The 20693-nt window shown below is 43.1% G+C and overlaps 1 protein-coding gene and 2 non-coding genes across 4 annotated transcripts in view; all 3 read right to left on the reverse strand.

The window, feature by feature from the left end:
* Positions 1 to 20693, reverse strand: part of LOC126419174 (zinc finger protein 420-like) — a 158792-nt gene that overhangs the window by 41040 nt on the left and 97059 nt on the right. For both annotated transcript variants that reach the window (XM_050086304.1, XM_050086303.1), the window contains exons 9-11: positions 19666 to 19854; positions 10290 to 10526; positions 10073 to 10199 (exon numbers count right to left, since the gene is read on the reverse strand). In XM_050086304.1, coding sequence (XP_049942261.1) covers positions 10073 to 10199; positions 10290 to 10526; positions 19666 to 19854 — 553 coding nt within the window. The remainder of the gene's footprint in view (positions 1 to 10072; positions 10200 to 10289; positions 10527 to 19665; positions 19855 to 20693) is intronic.
* Trnat-ugu (transfer RNA threonine (anticodon UGU)) lies at positions 3568 to 3642 on the reverse strand. The gene has a single exon. It is a non-coding gene; the product is annotated as a tRNA-Thr (tRNA).
* Trnat-ugu (transfer RNA threonine (anticodon UGU)) lies at positions 4008 to 4082 on the reverse strand. The gene has a single exon. It is a non-coding gene; the product is annotated as a tRNA-Thr (tRNA).

The raw sequence follows: 20693 nt of genomic DNA on the forward strand, positions 1-20693 counted from the left end.
CAAGCGAAAGTGTTGGCATGTTGATAGACACACAAACAAACACAAACACACACACACAAAATTCAAGCTTTCGCAATTTAATAGACACAGTTCCTGTGTTTTCATTACTGTCTACAGTAGAGTTCCGCAGCACATGCCAATAGTATGTTTATCTGGGTAGTTTAGTTTTCCATGGTACAGATAGGGACTGTGATGGTTGTGTGCAGATGTGAGCCGAGTTGGTGACACTTCGCTCTCAGCTCCAGGCTGTGATGGCTTCGGTTACACAGCTTGAGGATGCAGTGGATGGGCATCACTGTTGTGGGTGGGCTGTGGGAATCCAATGTCCGAGTCCTCCGATCGGTCCTCACTGGTGGCCAACCCAGTTACTGCTCACACTGAGGTTGACCCCCCTCACCTGTGATTGAGTGGGAGATTGCCCCGGGGCATAGCAGGGGGCTGCACATGAGGCCTCCCTCATTAGTCTGACAAACAGGTTCCACGTGCTGTCTGTGGCTGACACGTCGCTCAGGTAGATGCTGTCACATGTCCTGTTTCAGAGGAAACCACTCAGCATGCAAAATCCGGACAACCACATCAGCCTGCAAAATCCGGACAACCACAGAGGATGGGATTATTGATATTTGGGAGCTCCAGTGTTGGGCACATTATGGGGCCCCTTATGGACATGGCCTGCCAATAAGGGGAAGGAAGCCAATGTGTACTCTGTGTGCATACCGGATGGAGTCATAGAAGACGTGGAATGGGTCCTCGCAGATGCCATGAAGAACACAGGGTGCAGCCAACAGCAGATGGTGGCTCCGTCGGTACCAATGATGTGTGTTACTTTGGATCGGAAGAGATTCTCTCTGGTTTCAAGCAGCTAACAGAAATGGTAAAGGCTGCCAGTCTTGCTTGCGAGATGAAAGCAGAGCTGACCATTTGCAGCATAGTAGACAGGACGGATTGCTAACCCCTGATACAGAGCCAAGTGGAGTGTCTGAATCAGAGGCTCAGACAGTTCTGCAACTGTGTAGGCTGGAGATTCCCCAACTTGCGCCAAAGGGTGGTTGGAATTTGGGTTCCACTGAAAAGGTCAAGAGGCGGCTACACAGGTACCAGGGGCTGTGTGGCATGGACTGGGCAGTTTTTTACGAGAGGGTCTTCGGAAAACACAAGAAGGGCTTCAGTCAGAAAGGCTGCAGCCCGAACACAGGAAGAACGTAGATACAAGAACCATTGGTCTGTAACAGTTGTAAACTGTCATATCTGTGTTAGGAAAGTACCAGAGCTCCAAGCGCTAAGAAAAAGCACTGATGCTCAAATCGTTATAGGCACTGAAAGCTGGCTGAAACTGGAGATAAGCTCAGCCAAAATTTTCACAAAGAACCTAACGGTGTTCAAAATTGATAGGCTAATCACAGTTGGAGGTGGCATGTTTGTTGCTGTTAGAAGTAGATAGTTTTTGTGGGTTAGTATGAGCAGAGGTCATTGTTGGCAATCAGAATATAATAATTGGATCCTTCTACCGACCTCCCAATTCAGATGATACAAAAGCTGAAAGGTTCAAAGAAACTTGAGTTTCCAGAATGAGATTTTCACTCTGCAGCGGAGTGTGCGCTGATATGAAACTTCCTGGCAGATTAAAACTGTGTGCCCGACCGAGACTCGAACTCCGGACCTTTGCCTTTCGCGGGCAAGTGCTCTACCATCTGAGCTACCGAAGCACGACTCATGCCCAGTCCTCACAGCTTTACTTCTGCCAGTATCTCGTCTCCTACCTTCTCCTACCTTCCGTCCGTAGTTCGAGTCTCGGTCGAGCACACAGTTTTAATCTGCCAGGAAGTTTCAAACTTGAGTTTGATTTCATACACATACCCGACACATATGATTATAGTTGGTGGTGGCTTTAATTTACCCTCAATATATTGGCAAAAATACATGTTTAATTCTAGAGGTCCGCATAAAACATCATCTGAAATTGTGTTAAATGCATTCTCTGAAAATTATTTCAGGCAGTTAGTTCATGAGCCCATGCGAATAGTAAACGGTTGTGAAACTACACTTGACCTCCTAGCAACAAATAATCCCAAGTTAATAATGAGCATCAAAATGGATACAGGGATTAGAGAACACTGGGTTATTGTAGCAAGACTGAATATTGTAACCCCCAAACCCTCCAAAAATAAATGAAAAATATACCTATTCAAAAAAGCAGATAAAAATTCACTTGATCCCTTGCTGAGAGACAATCTTCACTCCTTCCAAATTAACAATATAAGTGTAGACCAGATGTGGCTTGAATTCAAAGGAATAGTATCGGCAGCAATTGCGAGATTTATACCAAATAAATTAACAAACGACGGAGCTGATCCTCCTTGGTACACAAAACGGGTCAGAACACTATTGCAGAAACAACGAAACAAACATTCCAAATTCAAACAGACACAAAATCCCCAAGACTGGTGATCTTATACAGAAGCTCGAAATTTAGCATGGACTTCAGTGCAAGATGCTTGTAATAGTTTCCATAACGATACTTTGTCTCAAAACCTGACAGAAAATCCAAAGAGATTCTGGTCATATGTGAAGTTTCTAGCGGCAGGACATACTCAATGCCTTCTCTGTACAATGGCAATGGAGATACTATCGAATACAGTGCTGCCAAAGCATAGTTACTACACACATCCTTCCGAAATGACTTCAAAAAGAAGACAATGTTCCATAAATTGAATCAACAACAGCTGCCAACATGAGTAACATAGAAGTGTGTGTGTGTGTGTGTGTGTGTGTGTGTGTGTGTGTGTGTGTGTGTGTGTGTGTGTGTGTGTGGTTTGAGGTTTTCGGGCGCTAAACAGCGTGGTCATCAGCGCCCAAACATAGAAGTAAATGTCCTGGGAGTAGTGAAGCAACTCAAATCACTTAATAAAAACAAGTCTTCTGGTCCAGACAGTATACCAATTAGGTTCCTTTCAGAGTACACTTATGCAATAACTCCATGCTTAACAATCACATACAACAGTTCACTCAACGAAGAAGCCGTACCCAAAGACTGGAAAGTTGCACAGGTCACACCAACATTCAAGGAAGGTAGTAGAAGTAATCCACTAAAATACAGGCTCATGTCATTAATGTTGATGTGCAGCAGGATTTTGGAACATATATTGTGTTCGAACATTATGAATTACCTCAAAGAAAATGGTCTACTGACACACAGTCAACGTGAATTTAGAAAACATCGTTCTTGTGGAACACAACTAGCTCTTTCCTTGCATGAAGTGATGAGTGCTACTGACAACAGATATCAGATTGATTCCGTATGTCTGGATTATAGATTGATTGCGTATGACTGGATTTCTGGAAGGCTTTTCACACTGTACCACACAAGCAACTTATAGTGAAATTGCGTGCTTATGGAATATCGTCTCAGTTATGCGACTGGATTCGTGATTTCCTGTCAGAGAGGTAACGGTTCGTGGTAACTGATGGAAAGTCATCGAGTAAAACAGAAGTGAAATGATAGTTAAATGGACACCCTAGCTGCAAACAGGCGTTGACGTACTTCAGTGGGGACATGTTGAAAATGTGTACCCCGACCGGGACTTGAACCCGGGATCTCCTGCTTACATGGCAGACGCTCTATCCATCTGAGCCATCGCGGGCACAGAGGATAGTGCATCTGCAGGGACTTATCCATTGCACGTTCCCCGTCAGATCCACATTCCCAACATGTCCACACCACCACATTCGTAGTGCGCCTAATAGATGTTTGCCCACCATACTCATTACTCGTGGCAGATTAATCTACCAAGTCCCGTACGAGTTCAGGCATAGCGTGTGCGTTCGCACAAGAAGGTCAATGGCCAGGAAGCCATATTTTAACTATATATGATGGTAGTATCTGTTCCCGAAAGAACAGTTACCGTGGATGACCATGCAGCTCTGCTAGAAATGAAATGATAATTAAATGGACACCCTAGCTGCAAACAGGCGTTGATGTACTTCAGTGGGGACATGCTGAAAATGTGTGCCCCGACCGGGACTCGAACCTGGGATCTCCTGCTTACATGGCAGATGCTCTATCCATCTGAGCCATCGCGGGCACAGAGGATAGTGCGTCTGCAGGGACTTATCCCTTGCACGTTCCCCGTGAGATCCACATTCCCAACATGTCCACACCACTACATTTGTAGTGCGCCTAATAGATGTTCGCCCATCATACTCATTACTCGTGGCAGATTAATCTACCAAGTTCCGTACGAGTTCGGGCATAGCATGTGCGTTCGCACAAGAATGTGCAAGGGATAAGTCCCTGCAGACGCACTATCCTCTGTGCCCGCGATGCCTCAGATGGATAGAGCGTCTGCCATGTAAGCAGGAGATCCCTGGTTCGAGTCCCGGTCGGTGCACACATTTTCAACATGTCCCCACCGAAGTACATCAACGCCTGTTTGCAGCTAGGGTGTTCATTTAATTTTCATTTCATGTCTAGCACAGCTGCATGGTCATCCACGGTAACTGTTCTTTCGGGAACAGATACTACCGTCATATATAGTTAAAACAGAAGTGATTTCTGGCATTCCCCAAAGTAGTGACATTGGCCTTTTGCTCTTCCTTATCTATATAAACAATTTGGGAGACAATCTGAGTAGCCGTCTTAGGCTGCTTGCAGATGACGCTGTCGTTTATTGACTAATAAAGTCATCAGAAGATCAAAACAAATTGTAGAACCATTCAGAAAAAGTATTTGTATGGTGCAAAAATAGGGAATTGACCCTAAATAACGAAAAGTGTGAGGTCATCCACACGAGTGCTAAAAGGAATCCGTTAACCTTTGGTTACACGATAAATCGGCCAAATCTAAAGGCCATAAGTTCATCCAAATACCTAGGAATTACAATTACAAACAACAAATTGGGAGGAACACATAGAAAATGTTGTGGGGAAGGCTAACCAAAGATTGCATTTTACTGGCAGGACACTTAAAAAACATAACAGATCTACTAAGGAGACTGCCTACCCTACACTTGTCCGTCCTCTTTTAGAGTACTACTGCACGGTGTGGGATCCTTACCAGACAGGATTGAGGTAGTACATTGCAAAAGTTCAAAAAAGGACAACATATTTTGCACTATCGCGAAATAGGGGAGAGAGTGTCACTGACATGATACAGGATATGGGGTGGGCATCATTAAAACAAATGCGTTTTTCTTTCCTGCAGAATCTTCTCATGAAATTCCAGTCACCAACTTTCTCCTCCGAACGTGAAAATATTTCGTTGACACCAACTTACATAGCGAAAAACGATCACCATGATAAAAAAAGGGGAATCAGAGCTCGTATGGAAAGATATAGGTGTTCATTCTTTCCGCGCGGTATACGAGATTGGAATAATAGAGAATTGTGAACGTGGTTCGATGAACCCTCTGCCAGGCACTTAAATGTGATTTGCAGAGTACCCATGTAAACGTAGATGTAGATCATTCTGAGCATTCTTATTTCTGTGTTTGCTTAAAAAAACAGTATCTTGCGAGAAAGCGCTCTAAGATTATGAAACTGATCACTGTCAGAGAGCTCATCGGTGGTCTCCTATTGACACCACTGGAATGCAGAGGCCGAAGTAGCAAATCACAATCCATTGTCTTCACTTGCCATATATGCCCTGAGTAGGGTGTCGTAATGGGATATATGACTGCTGCACCTGCCAGAATCTCCTCCACCTTTGATTTCTTCATTATTTTTTCTTTTAAACTTTTAAAGGTTTCACAGGTCTGCACAGACTTTTCTAATTTGAGACTAGGAACGGTAGAAGTGAAGGTGGCTCTTCAGCCTGCAACCCACGCTTCCTCCAGCTGCTGGACAAAGTTAGGTTGTGTGTACACACATCTCCCAGAGGAGAGTTACGGAGACTGAGTCCTTCAATCCAAGAACGGAATGGAAAAGGAATGCTTCTCCAGCTGTTCATGGGGAATTGGGGCACCTCAGTGTTGGTCAGAGAGGAACGGTAAGATGGTACACTTAGCCTCAGATCGAGGGGCTTTCACGACTGTGTAGCAATTGGTTCATGTCATCTGGATTGACACAAGGTTTTTTCCACAACTGTTGTGAAACTGATTGTCGTAATAATAATAATGATAATAATAATAATAACCTATACTAATAATAAAACTAAAACTGTCGTATCTGTCTGAATACGCTAATCTCCAAAACTGCACCTACAACACTTTCGCTATTATGGGCGGCTATAGACACAGCATGACTCAATATGTCTGCAGGGGTTTCCAACAATTTTTCGGTCCATGTCATGCCAAGTTGCTGCACTACACCAAGAGAAAGGAGATCCAACACACAATTTGGAGGAATGCCAAGACTTTTGCCACATCAGTGTATATGTATCTGAAACATTAACATTGGTCATGTACAGGAAAAGTGCACCAGAGAGTAACTAGAAAATGGAGAGAAGAATCATCAGAAAAATGCTAGTGCCCAATAAAACAGAAGAAGACTACAAACTGCATGGCAGACAAGAGACCAAACAGACAGTACAGGACATGGAGACATGTTGACCGAAATTTTATGGGCGTATCAAGAGTATGCTGGACACCAGCAAACTACACATATCTAGGAGTACACAGAAAACATTAAGAATATGAAATGGATTGCCACAGCCATGTACAAAATGACAGAAAGGCATTCAAGCACAAAGTACTCAAGTGGAAAGCGAACCAAGGTGTAACTTGATTGGATGATTCAGATGAAAGAAGAACAGCACCTGATAATAATGTGAAGACATTTGTATTTTTTTGTCAATGAACTACAATAACTGATCAAAGATTTTGTGTTCTTGGATTGTCTGTACCTTCTTGTAAATAGGACACACTGGCATATGGCAGGTGTGCCTGTCCTTACAGATGGCAAGTTGTGGCATGGACACAAGGTCTTCCATCATGCTGAGTATGTCTGCAATTCCCACAGGCTGGTTCACTGGTACATCAAGATGATGTATGTCCCACACACACGTACTTATAGCACCATATAGTGGTGGTACATAGGACCTGATATCACCATAAAAATAGTTGAAGAGTGGAAATGTTAAATGTTCTAAGTGCCGGCATTTTTCACAAAATGGGTTTCCAGTGCTACTATGTTCTCGGTACTCTGTTGCTTGTCCCTAGACTTGCTCCAAGTGTCAAATTATGGAGAAAATGTTTCAAACATTCTTACCAAATGGTGCAAACTTTGAAAAAAGCTGTGCTTCTCAATGGAGTTCCAACTGCCATGCGCCGAGGTCTCATGCATTTAGCCTGAGACGATTCAAAGAGATGACAATTTTTGGTGAATTGACACACCTTTTTGAGCTGCAACAGAGATTTTGCAACTAAAGAGAAATGATGAAAGGTTAGGACAGCCTTTGTTCCACAACGGATTATTGTGTCAGTTACAACTATGAACCCATTCCAAGTAAATCCAGTGCACCCAACTGACTTTATTTCAAAGCTGCTGCTGAAACACTGTTGCCAATGCAGGGGTGTGTGACCACATTGTCTCATACTCAACCATCTCAAATAGCTATATAAGAATACTTATTCTGAAATGGAAGTATGAAAATATGTCCAAGTATTCAAACGAGGAAAGAACATGTAAGTCATGTCATACTTCATCTGAAAGACCAGTCATGTTTATCAGTTGCAACACAAAGACTTGTTAAGAATGTTGCAATTTCTTTCTCAACAGCATAGGGAGTTTTACAGTAAACTCGGGGACATCTGATCCCAAGAATGGAAGAAACAGAAGCCAATACTGAGAGATATTTACTTGAATTTAATTTTGTTATTCTCTTATCAAAAAATTTAAAAGAAAGTAGAAATGGTTGTTTTGAGTACAGTTCCAGCAGTTAAAATATTAGTGCTGCATTTTTGTATTTGTATTATCACAACTAAAATGTTGTGCCTCTGTATTAACAGCATTTTCAACAAAGACTTTCTTACTGCCACTTAGAATCAGTCAGTTTCCTGGAATGGGACTTCAATAATTCTTAATAAATTATTCGTTTTTCATTTGTCTCATTATTTTTTACAGAGATGAGGTAGACACCATAATTGCATGGTATCAGAATACTTTCTCAATTTTGGATACAAATAAGGTATGTACAATAAGCATACACTGTTTTCTGATTCCCCTGATTTAGCACTCAATTTTTTCCATTTCCACACTTCAATTATCTTCACCTTTTCTGGGAGCATGGCCTCCTCAAATGATCCCTTGTCATTTCTATTATCCTATTGTCCCAGCTGAATATGGCGGATGAACTGTGCCCCTTGCCATTACAGGGTGCCATATAGTTCTTCATCTGCTTGTATTCTAAATCAAGTCCCAGTGAAAAATAATGCCTTGTCATTTGTTTAAAGTGCTATGAGGAATAAAAGAAACTGGAATAGCGATCACAGAAGTACACGAAAGTAACACTCAAGACACAGGGGATAAGGAGGGAGCCTTGCCATGTCTTGTTCAACACTGCCACCTCTTCAAACTTATCTTTGATATGTTCCATGAAGAACTGAGATCCGGTCATTAGAAATGTCTCACCATCAGTTCTAGTGCAGACTAGGTACTGTGGTGAATACAGTTCTGCACGTCAATACCACTGTCCCTACTACTATAGCGTAAACAAGTGTAGGAAAACTTTGGGGCTATACTGGTGAGCATCTTAGTGAGAAATCCGATCTGAAGAGATTGCCAGGATCTCATGACCACCAGCTTGCGTCAGTTTGAGTAGCTTCATGCCTGACTGTCTGCTTGGTGCCTTTTACTCCAACCAGGAGCTCACTCTATGGGCGCCACCAAGTCACAACCACAACCACCTGTCGTGGTAAGTGTTTTGTGAGAAACAATGTCTCATTGTGGAAGGGCACCACAACCTTTGCACGTTTTGCATCACAGATACCAGCAGTGCAATCCCTACATTGCCGAGGGAAAGAAGGGGCTACAAGTGTGCAAATATATGGCAAATCCCCCAACAATGGGCTAGCTACCGCATTAGGTGTTGGATCGAGCAGTGAGGCAGTTCACCTAGAAGTGCCAGTCCCTGCACAATCTGCATTTAAGAGACACTTGGAAACAATGACCAACAGAACTGGGTAGGGACTACACAGAAGTTGAGAAACATAGGGAGTCATGTAAGACAGCACAAGAATAAACCACGGTAAGACCTAGGTGAGAGTCGGGTTGTCGCCAGGAGAGTGGGCAAAGGTAGAGCGAGCCGGGAAAAAGAAGCGACAGGCATTGAAGTACACACGATAAAGACTACTACAGCACCTCTACGCACTGTGCTCACCATTCATGGACCCACAAAAGAGTCGCGTGCCTCCTGAGGAGCATTATATCAGGAGATTTGTAGCCAGAAGCTACCACACCATCTTACCCATAAACAGAAGCCTCAGGGCATGGAATTTCATCATCAGATGCTTAACAGGTTTAATTATGGCAGATCAAAGTTGATATTCAATAACCAACCATGCAGATACATATCTGTAACAACTTGATTCTGAGGCAAACTATATTTATGCATTTTAGCTTCCTAGATACAGTTTTCCAACTGAAGTAATAAGAGCAGATGACGTTCATCTTACAACCCAGACCTGGCCTTATGTAATCTTTTTCTTATCCCAAAAGTGAAAAAAACCACCTGATGGCATTTGTATTTGATCATAAGAAGCAGCTGTGTGTTTCTCAAGTATTCCTAAACAAGTTTCCCACTAAACACACATAAAGAACCTTCACTAAGTGAAGACTATTATTGGTGCTTACACCTTGAGGAAAAGTATTTTGAAATAGTGTGACAACATACTTTCAGAAAAAAAAAATGGAAATTTTCATTACTTTCTTGTAACTTCCACTAACACTGCTACAACAATGGCTGTGCAAGAAGTACAGATCAAATTAGGAATGAGGTATCCCTTAATCTAATTTCAGTAATCTGCAATTATATAAAGCTGAAGCAATTATTATTACAGGTATATTAGTTTGAGATCTGGTCTGTGAAGTTCTGCAGTCCGAAATGAAGAGATATAACATTTATCTAAAGCAAACTCACTTTGAACCATACTAATTTCTGTAGCATGACTCTCTGACCCTTCCCTTTCTTCTGGCTTCCTTTCAGTTTCTACTATCATAATTTCTGGATCTAGTTGTTCTTGTTCTTGTTCCTGCTGCTGCTGCTCCTGCACCAGCAACAAATAAGGTGTGAGTGTAATATTAGCATATGACAGAATAAAACATCAGTATCACTTTAAGTATGTGAAACCTTGTACCTCAGTGTTAGATGCAACCTCTCCCAAGGTCACTCCATTTTCATGTTTCTGTTTTTCATCCTTGGAAGGCTCCATCAAGAAACGTACACAAGGGACACCTTCCCCATCTGACTTGCATACAATTACAACGCCATCAGCAAAACTAGTATCATGCCCAACACAGCTAACATCCTCTGACAGGGGAAGAGTCATTATATCAGCATATTCATGATCTATACCAGTATCTTTAATACGCACCTAGGACAAAATGAGAAAAAAGTCAATTCTATAACATTTAGTAACATGTGGTGAAATTACTAATATAAATTTTGAGTAAATATTACAATGTCATCTACATTAAAGCAAAGCAGTCTACACTCCAAAGATTGGTTTGGGCACTACAGTACTTTACTAGGCATGGTGCTGTTGGAGTTGGTATGCCTTTGGCTTCCTCTGACCTTTGAATCAACCATCGTGTAACTTAGAATTTTTCACATCAACGAACATTACCAGAGGTGAAAGAAATGCCATATTATAGATAAAAATATAGGACTGACTGGGGATTCAACCTGAGACCTTTGGATTTGTAGTCTGGCACTTTACCACTGAGCCACCACCATCAACACATTTCTAGTCAAAACCACGAACATGGCATGCAGAAATAAAACTTTCAAGTAGCCATACCAGAATGAAAGAAGGGATAGGGTGAGACATACCTACATCTATATTATTACTTAGCAATTCACACTGAAGTGTTCGGCAAAGAGCTCATACAACTACTTTCAAACTATTTCTCTACCATTTCACTCTCAAGTAGTATATGGGGAAAATGAAGCTGTGAATCTTTTCCTGTGAGCTCTGATTACTCTTTTTCTTACCATAATAGTCATTTCTCCTTAGGTAAGTGGGAATAAACAAAATATTATACATGTCTGGCATTGTGGTAACTGCTGGGAGCATTCTGAATTATTATATTATTCCGAAATATATAATGGCACCCTCCTGTGCAAACAGTTTTTTGGGCCATCGAGAGATCTTCCTAACCTCCCAAAACACTAACCCCCCTAGTCTGGTTCAGGTTCATTGACAATATCTTCATGATCTGGACCCTGGGCCAAGACACCCTATCTTCATTCCTTTATAACCCCAACACCTTCTCTCCCATCCACTTCACATGGTCCTCCTCAACACAGTCTGCCATCTTCTTAGAAGTTGACCACCTCCTCTCTGGTGGCTCTGTCCAGATTAAACCCACCAACCACGACATTACCTTCGTTTTGACAACTGTCATCCCTTTCACACCAAAAAAATCCCTCCAATATGGCCTGGCTATCTGGAGATGGTGTATCTAAAGCGATGGAAACTCCCTTGTTCAGTATGCTGAGGGTCTCACCACAGCCTTCACAGGGTGGCACAACCCCCAGAACCAGTCAGCAAACAGACCACTCATGTCATTTCCTCTCTCACACCCCCAATCCTCCAACCACCCCCCAAAAACCAGCCACAAAGTAGTGTCCCCTTCGTCACACAGTACCATCCCAGTATAGAACAACTGAACCACATCCTTCGCCAGGGTGTTGTAGTCCGTCCCTATGCCACTCCCAATCCCAAACCCTTGCCAAAAATATCATACCCTGTGGAAGAACCAGATGCAAAACCTAACCAATCCACACATCCTGCAAATCCTATTCCAGTCCTGTCACAGGTTTCTACTACCCATCAGGGGCAGGCCCACCTGTGAAAGCAGTCACTTCATTTACTGTGCCATTACCTAACACAATATTAAGGTACTGTGCTGCACATGTTAGCTCTGTATTTAACCATATTTGTAACTTTTCCTTTAGGAATGGTCAGTTTCCTGAACAATTAAAGTACTCTGTAGTAAAGCCACTTTATAAAAAGGGAGAAAGGGACAATTTTAGACCTATTTTTATGCCATCAGTGTTTCCTGAAGTTATTAAAAAAACTGTGTATGTAAGGATAATTGATCATTTTATATCACACGATTTGTTATCAAATGTTCAGCTTTAGAAGCTGTTTAACAACTGAAAATGCTATATTCTCTTTTCTCTGTGAGATATTGGACAGGTTAAACAAAAGGTTTCGAACGCTAGGCATATTTTTTTATTTAAGTAAGGCGATTGATTGTGTTAATAAAAATTATTGCTCCAGAAGTTGGACTATTAAGGAATATGCGGGGTAGCTCACAATTGGTTCACCTCTTACTTTAGCAACAAACAGCAAAAGGTCATTACTCACAATGTTGAGAAGGGCTGTGATGTGGGGTCTGAGTGGGACACAGTCAAGTGGGGGTGCCCCAGATATCAGTGTTGGGGCCACTCCTGTTCCTTATTTATAAAATGATATGCCCTCTAGCCTCCCCATGAACCATGGACCTTGCCGTTGGTGGGGAGGCTTGCGTGCCTCAGCGATACAGATGGCCGTACCGTAGGTGCAACCACAACGGAGGGGTATCTGTTAAGAGGCCAGACAAACGTGTGGTTCCTGACGAGGGGCAGCAGCCTTTTCAGTAGTTGCAGGGGCAACAGTCTGGATGATTGACTGATCTGGCCTTGTAACAATAACCAAAACGGCCTTGCTGTGCTGGTACTGCGAACGGCTGAAAGCAAGGGGAAACTACAGCCGTAATTCTTCCCGAGGGCATGCAGCTTTACTGTATGGTTAAATGATGATGGCGTCCTCTTGGGTAAAATATTCCGGAGGTAAAATAGTCCCCCATTCGGATCTCCGGGCGGGGACTACTCAAGAGGACGTTGTTATCAGGAGAAAGAAAACTGGCGTTCTACAGATCGGAGCGTGGAATGCCAGATCCCTTAATCGAGCAGGTAGATTAGAAAATTTAAAAAGGGAAATGGATAGGTTAAAGTTAGATATAGTGGGAATTAGTAAAGTTCGGTGGCAGGAGGAACAAGACTTTTGGTCAGATGAATACAGGGTTATAAATACAAAATCAAATAGAGGTAATGCAGGAGTAGGTTTAATAATGAATAAAAAAAATAGGCGTGCAAGTAAGCTTCTACAAACAGCATAGTGAACACATTATTGTGGCCAAGATAGACACGAAGCCCACACCTACTACAGTAGTACAAGTTTATATGCCAACTAGCTCTGCACATGATGAAGAAATTAATTAAATGTATGATGAGATAAAAGAAATTATTCAGATAGTGAAGGGGGACGAAAATTTAATAGTCATGTGTGACTGGAATTCGAGAGTAGGAAAAGGGAGAGATGGAAACGTAGTAGGTGAATATGGAATGGGGCTAAGAAATGAAAGAGGAAGCCGTCTGGTAGAATTTTGCACAGAGCACAACTTAATCATAGCTAACACTTCGTTCAAGAATCATAAAAGAAGGTTGTATACATGGAAGAAGTCGGGAGATACCGACAGGTTTCAGATAGATTATATAATGGTAAGACAGAGATTTAGGAACCAGGTTTTAAATTGTAAGACATTTCCAGGGGCAGATGTGGATTCAGATCACAATCTATTGATTATGAACTGTAGATTAAAACTGAAGAAACTGCAAAAAGGTGGGAATTTAAGGAGATGGGACCTGGATAAACTGGCTAAACCAGAGGTTGTGCAGAGTTTCAGGGAGAGCATAAGGGAACAATTGACAGGAATGAGGGAAAGAAATACAGTAGAAGAAGAATGGGTAGCTTTGAGGGATGAAGTAGTGAAGGCAGCAGAGGATCAAGTAGGTAAAAAGACGAGGGCTAGTAGAAACCCTTGGGTAACAGAAGAAATATTGAATTTAATTGATGAAAGGAGAAAATATAAAAATGCAGTAAATGAAGCAGGCAAAAAGGAATACAAATGTCTCAAAAATGGGATCGACAGGAAGTGCAAAATGGCTAAGCAGGGATGGCTAGAGGATAAATGTGAGGATGTAGAGGCTTATCTCACTAGGGGTAAGATAGATACTGCCTACAGGAAAATTAAAGAGACCGTTGGAGAAAAGAGAACCACTTGTATGAATATCAAATGCTCAGATGGAAACCCAGTTCTAACCAAAGAAGGGAAACCAGAAAGATGGAAGGAGTATATAGAGGGGTCTACACAAGGGCAATGTACTTGAGGACAACATTATAGAAATGGAAGAGAATGTAGATGAAGATGAAATGGGAGATACGTTACTGCATGAAGAGTTGGACAGAGCACTGAAAGACCTGAGCCCAAACAAGACCCTGGGAGTAGACAACATTCCATTAGAACTACTGACAGCCTTGGGAGAGCCAATCCTGACAAAACCCTACTATCTGGTGAGGAAGGTGTATGAGACAGGTGAAGTATCCTCAGACTTCAAGAAGAATATAATAATTCAAATCCCAAAGAAAGCAGGTGTTGACAGATGTGAAAATTACCGAACTATCAGTTTAATAAGTCACAGCTGCAAAATACTAATGCGAATTCTTTACAGACGAATGGAAAAACTGGTAGAAGCCGACATCGGGGAAGATCAGTTTGGATTCAGTAGAAATATTGGAACACGTGATGCAATACTGACCTTACAACTTAACTTAGAAGATAGATTAAGGAAAGGCAAACCTACGTTTCTAGCATTTGTAGACCTAGAGAAAGCTTTTGACAATGTTGACTGGAATAATTTCTTCCAAATTCTAAAGGTGGCAGGGGTAAAATACAAGGAGCGAAAGGCTATTTACAAATGGAACAGAAACCAGATGGCAGTTATAAGAGTCGTGGGGCATGAAAGGGAAGCAGTGGTTGGGAAGGGAGTGAGACAGGGTTGTAGCCTCTCCCCGATGTTATTCAATCTGTATATTGAGCAAGCAGTAAAGGAAACAAAAGAAAAATTCGGAGTAGGTATTAAACTCCATGGAGAAGAAATAAAAACTTTGAGGTTCGCCGATGACATTGTAATTCTGTCAGAGACAGCAAAGGACCTGGAAGAGCAGTTGAACGGAATGGACAATATCTTGAAAGGAGAATATATGATGAACATCAACAAAAGCAAAACGAGGATAATGGAATGTAGTTGCATTAAGTCGGGTGATGCTGAGGGAATTAGATTAGGAAATGACACACTTAAAGTAGTAAAGGAGTTTTGCTATTTAGGGAGTAAAATAACTGATGATGGTCGAAGTAGAGAGGATATAAAATGTAGACTGGCAATGGCAAGGAAATCGTTTCTGAAGAAGAGAAATTTGTTAACATCGAGTATAGATTCAAGTGTCAGGAAGTTGTTTCTGAAAGTATTTGTATGGAGTGCAGCAATGTATGGAAGTGAAACATGGACGATAAATCGTTTGGACAAGAAGAGAATAGAAGCTTTCGAAATGTGGTGTTACAGAAGAATGCTGAAGATTAGATGGGTATATCACATAACTAATGAGGAGGTATTGAATAGAATTGGGGAGAAGAGGAGTTTGTGGCACAACTTCACGAGAAGAAGGGACCGGTTGGTAGGACATGTTCTGAGGCATCAAGGGATCACAAATTTAGCATTGGAGGGCAGCGTGGAGGGTAAAAATCGTAGAGGGAGACCAAGAGATGAATACACTAAGCAGATTCAGAAGGATGTAGGTTGCAGTAGGTACTGGGAGACGAGGAAACTTGCACAGGATAGGGTAGCATGGAGAGCTGCATCAAACCAGTCTCAGGACTGAAGACCACAACAAGAACAACATGCCCTCTAGCAGTACGGGTAACTCTAAAATATTTCTGTTTGCCGATAGTAGTAAAGGATGTTGTGTGCAACATTGGCTCGATTTCAAATAGTGCATTTCATAACCAAAGTTCATGGCTTGTAGAAAATAAAGGAACACTAAATCACAGTAAGAGTCAGTTTTGACAGTTTCTAACAGACAATTCAAATAAAACTTGAAATTTTAATTTCACAGTATGGGAATATGATTACTGAAACGTAACAGTTCAAATTTCTAGGTGTTCAGATAAGACAGTAAACTGTCGTGGAAAGCCCACATTCAGGATCTGGTTCAAAGACTTAAATATGCAATTTTTACACTATTTGAACAGTATCTGAAGTGAGTGATTGTTCGACACGAAAATTAGTCCACTTTGCTTATTTTCATTCACTTATGTCATATGATACTACACTCCTGGAAATGGAAAAAAGAACACATTGACACCGGTGTGTCAGACCCACCATACTTGCTCTGGACACTGCGAGAGGGCTGTACAAGCAATGATCACACGCACGGCACAGCGGACACACCAGGAACCGCGGTGTTGGCCGTCGAATGGCGCTAGCTGCGCAGCATTTGTGCACCGCCGCCGTCAGTGTCAGCCAGTTTGCCGTGGCATACGGAGCTCCATCGCAGTCTTTAACACTGGTAGCATGCCGCGACAGCGTGGATGTGAACCGTATGTGCAGTTGACGGACTTTGAGCGAGGGCGTATAGTGGGCATGCGGGAGGCCGGGTGGACGTACCGCCGAATTGCTCAACATGTGGGGCGTGAGGTCTCCACAGTACATCGATGTTGTCGCCAGTGGTCGGCGGAAGGTGCACGTGCCCGTCGACCTGGGACCGGACCGCAGCAACGCACGGATGCACGCCAAGACCGTAGGATCCTACACAGTGCCGTAGGGGACCGCACCGCCACTTCCCAGCAAATTAGGGACACTGTTGCTCCTGGGGTATCGGCGAGGACCATTCGCAACCGTCTCCATGAAGCTGGGCTACGGTCCCGCACACCGTTAGGCCGTCTTCCGCTCACGCCCCAACATCGTTCAGCCCGCCTCCAGTGGTGTCGCGACAGGCGTGAATGGAGGGACGAATGGAGACGTGTCGTCTTCAGCGATGAGAGTCGCTTCTGCCTTGGTGCCAATGATGGCCGTATGCGTGTTTGGCGCCGTGCAGGTGAGCGCCACAATCAGGACTGCATACGACCGAGGCACACAGGGCCAACACCCGGCATCATGGTGTGGGGAGCGATCTCCTACACTGGTCGTACACCACTGGTGATCGTCGAGGGGACACTGAATAGTGCACGGTACATCCAAACCGTCATCGAACCCATCGTTCTACCATTCCTAGACCGGCAAGGGAACTTGCTGTTCCAACAGGACAATGCACGTCCGCATGTATCCCGTGCCACCCAACGTGCTCTAGAAGGTGTAAGTCAACTACCCTGGCCAGCAAGATCTCCGGATCTGTCCCCCATTGAGCATGTTTGGGACTGGATGAAGCGTCGTCTCACGCGGTCTGCACGTCCAGCACGAACGCTGGTCCAACTGAGGCGCCAGGTGGAAATGGCATGGCAAGCCGTTCCACAGGACTACATCCAGCATCTCTACGATCGTCTCCATGGGAGAATAGCAGCCTGCATTGCTGCGAAAGGTGGATATACACTGTACTAGTGCCGACATTGTGCATGCTCTGTTGCCTGTGTCTATGTGCCTGTGGTTCTGTCAGTGTGATCATGTGATGTATCTGACCCCAGGAATGTGTCAATAAAGTTTCCCCTTCCCGGGACAATGAATTCACGGTGTTCTTTTTTCCATTTCCAGGAGTGTATATTTTGGAGTAACTCTTCCCATTCTAAAAGGATATTTTTGGCTCAGAAACGGGCGGTTAGGGCAATAAGTTGTGTAAGTTCATTAACCTCTTGTAGACCCCTGTTCACAAGTCTGCGTTCATTGCACAGCTTTTTATATTGGTATGACCATCAATCAGCTGTCCACCAGGATGAACAGCCACTGCTGAACTGTGGCCAAATGCAAAGTAGACCATCCTGTGGCACACCATTCAGTAAGACGTAACACTCTCGATTTCAATGGCTGCTTCACTACCCGAGCCATCTAGACCCTTTCCTCCACCACCAGCTTTTCTGTACTGCACAAATGGAAGTTATTCTTACAACATATTCTCTGTTCCCATAATTATCCTGGCCTCAACCTATGGTAACATACTGTCCCCACACCCTTCACCCAAGTTTCCACCCCTCTGTCCTATTATCTACTCCCTATTCTCATCTCCCACCCTGTTTATTTGCAGCCCTCTGCCAATGCGTCCACCCATCTTTCCCCACTCCTCTCCTAATGTGTTTTTTTTTTTCCCACCTCCCTGCCCCACAACCTCCTGAAACTGCACCTCTTGGCATTCTAGTCCCTGCACATTCCACACACTACTACCCCTTCCCCTTCCCTTTCTCCTTCCCCACCCCCTCCAGATTGCTGCTTGCATCTCACATGATGATGCATTCCGGCTCAAGATGCTGGAGGTGACGGTCGTGTGTGCGCGTGTGTGTGTGTGTGTGTGTGTGTGTGTGTGTGTGTGTGTGATGCACGTGCTGACGAAGGGGCGAAGGCTGTGGGCGAAAGCTATTTGTTAGTGTCTTTTAATTTTGCCTGTCTGCAACTTGACATGTCTTCTTTGCAGTAAATAACAATCTGTCTTTTCCTAGATTGTTGATATTCCTTTCAGGAATTTCTATAGTTTGATTTTTACCTGCTAGTTGGCATGTTCTTCACTATTTTCAAAACCATATTTTGTAGAACACTGAGCTCTGTCCTGCACTGAAAATTATCACTTTGTGCAATAACAAGAAACAGTTTCTAATTTATATGATCAATGCTGGAGAGTTCCTCGTTTGCAAAACTTCGAATGCTACATCCTATACCACAGTCAGAGACAGGGCAATTTTTACTCCTTACTCCCCTCTCCAAACCACACTTATTTGCCCTGTCACAGTGAACCACTCAGCCCAGTCGGACCACAGAACTGTCCTACCATCTTTTTTTCGCAATACTCATGAGAGTCTTTCGCACAATAAATATCACATTCCTATTTTTTTGTGAGATACACATTCCAAACTCTCTAAAAAAACAAGCAACAAAATTTCAGAGGTCTCAAACAGTGGCTTAGACCATTTTGAAGCATCACCTGTTTATACATTCATGGTGGGATGAATATCTTATCATCCAAACACATAAATTGTTAGCATGTCAAAGGTAAGACGCAGACAGCAATTGTTTGGACAAGTGTGAAAATCATACTAGCTCTAGATACTGCTTCATTCATTAGGTTGCACTTACCCTTAGAGAAGACACTGTGAGGCCGTTCAGTGGAAAAAAAAGCAAAGACTTGCTAGACTATCCATCCTTCTCTAATCAATCAGATGTTAATGCATTGGGATTGTTTGGGGGAAGAGACCAAACAGCAAGGTCATCGGTCTCATCACATTAGGGAAGGACGGGGAAGGAAGTCGGTCGTGCCCTTTCAAAGGAACCATCCCGGCATTTGCCTGGAGCGATTTAGGGAAATCACGGAAAACCTAAATCAGGATGGCTGGACGCGGGATTGAACCCTCATCCTCCCGATGGCAAGGTGTTAATGATCTAACTATTTTCATAATTAAGTAAATCAAGATCTTTTCAAAATAGTGTACCTGTTTCACATCTGATGTACCTTCCTCAGTAACATAGATAATAATGTCTCTGGAAGATGGCACATCTATCCCATTTGAATTAAGTTGGCCTTCGTGCTCCACGTCATCATTTGATTCTATTTGTGGGCTGGTATTGTCACCATTCACTCCACAGTAATGCGTTTTGACATCATCTGCACACAGGAAATCCTGAAATGAAACAAATTAATGATTGTCACGATAAAATGCAGAAATATGTTCTGTCAAACACTTCCCTGTGTAAAACACTCTTCAACTCCAGTCATGTAGAAGCATCTGTAAAATCCTATGAAAAGTAACTGCAACATAAAACTCTCCTCTCACACATAAGATCTGCTGGACATCCACTGGTGGCACATTTCTGAGACATTCTGGTCAGTTTGCAAAAGCTTATCACTACATACGGACAACTTATCATGTAGCACATGGGAGATGCTAGGCTGCTATTAAATACTGAACACAGGACACATCCCACGTTGCTTGAGGGTTACAAGGCGGTATTCATTGTGAAGATCCACAGTGCGTGTGTAGTGTGGAACGTTGCTAATGATTTGCAGCACTTTGTTCTGTATGATCTGCAGGCGGCGCAGTCCTGTAGGAGCTGTATATCCCCAGACGGGAGCTGCGTACATCAGAGGTCTAATCAGTGTCATGTATATGGACCTCGACATCCTCCTATTCAGTGTGCTTTCCCTGTTGAGCATTGGGTAGAGTTGTTTGAGCCCCGCGTGCGCTCTGTTGGCAATGTATTTGATGTGGTCCCCCGATGTAAGTTTCCGGTCCAGCCAGACACCGAGATATATGACTTCCTCTCGGAAACATATTGAGCATGTATGTAGTGTTATCTGTCTACTGTGTTGATGTTTCCACAGTTGTTTCGATCTGCGTATAAACAGAACTGCTTCGCACTTGTCGACGTTTACTTTAACACACCATTGTTCCAACCACGGATGGCAGTTCTGAGTGCTGTCTGTATTTGTGAATTAACGTTCGACGGTTTCCAATCTTGC

Source organism: Schistocerca serialis, chromosome 9, assembly GCF_023864345.2.
Source record: "Schistocerca serialis cubense isolate TAMUIC-IGC-003099 chromosome 9, iqSchSeri2.2, whole genome shotgun sequence".
Lineage (NCBI taxonomy): Eukaryota > Metazoa > Arthropoda > Insecta > Orthoptera > Acrididae > Schistocerca > Schistocerca serialis.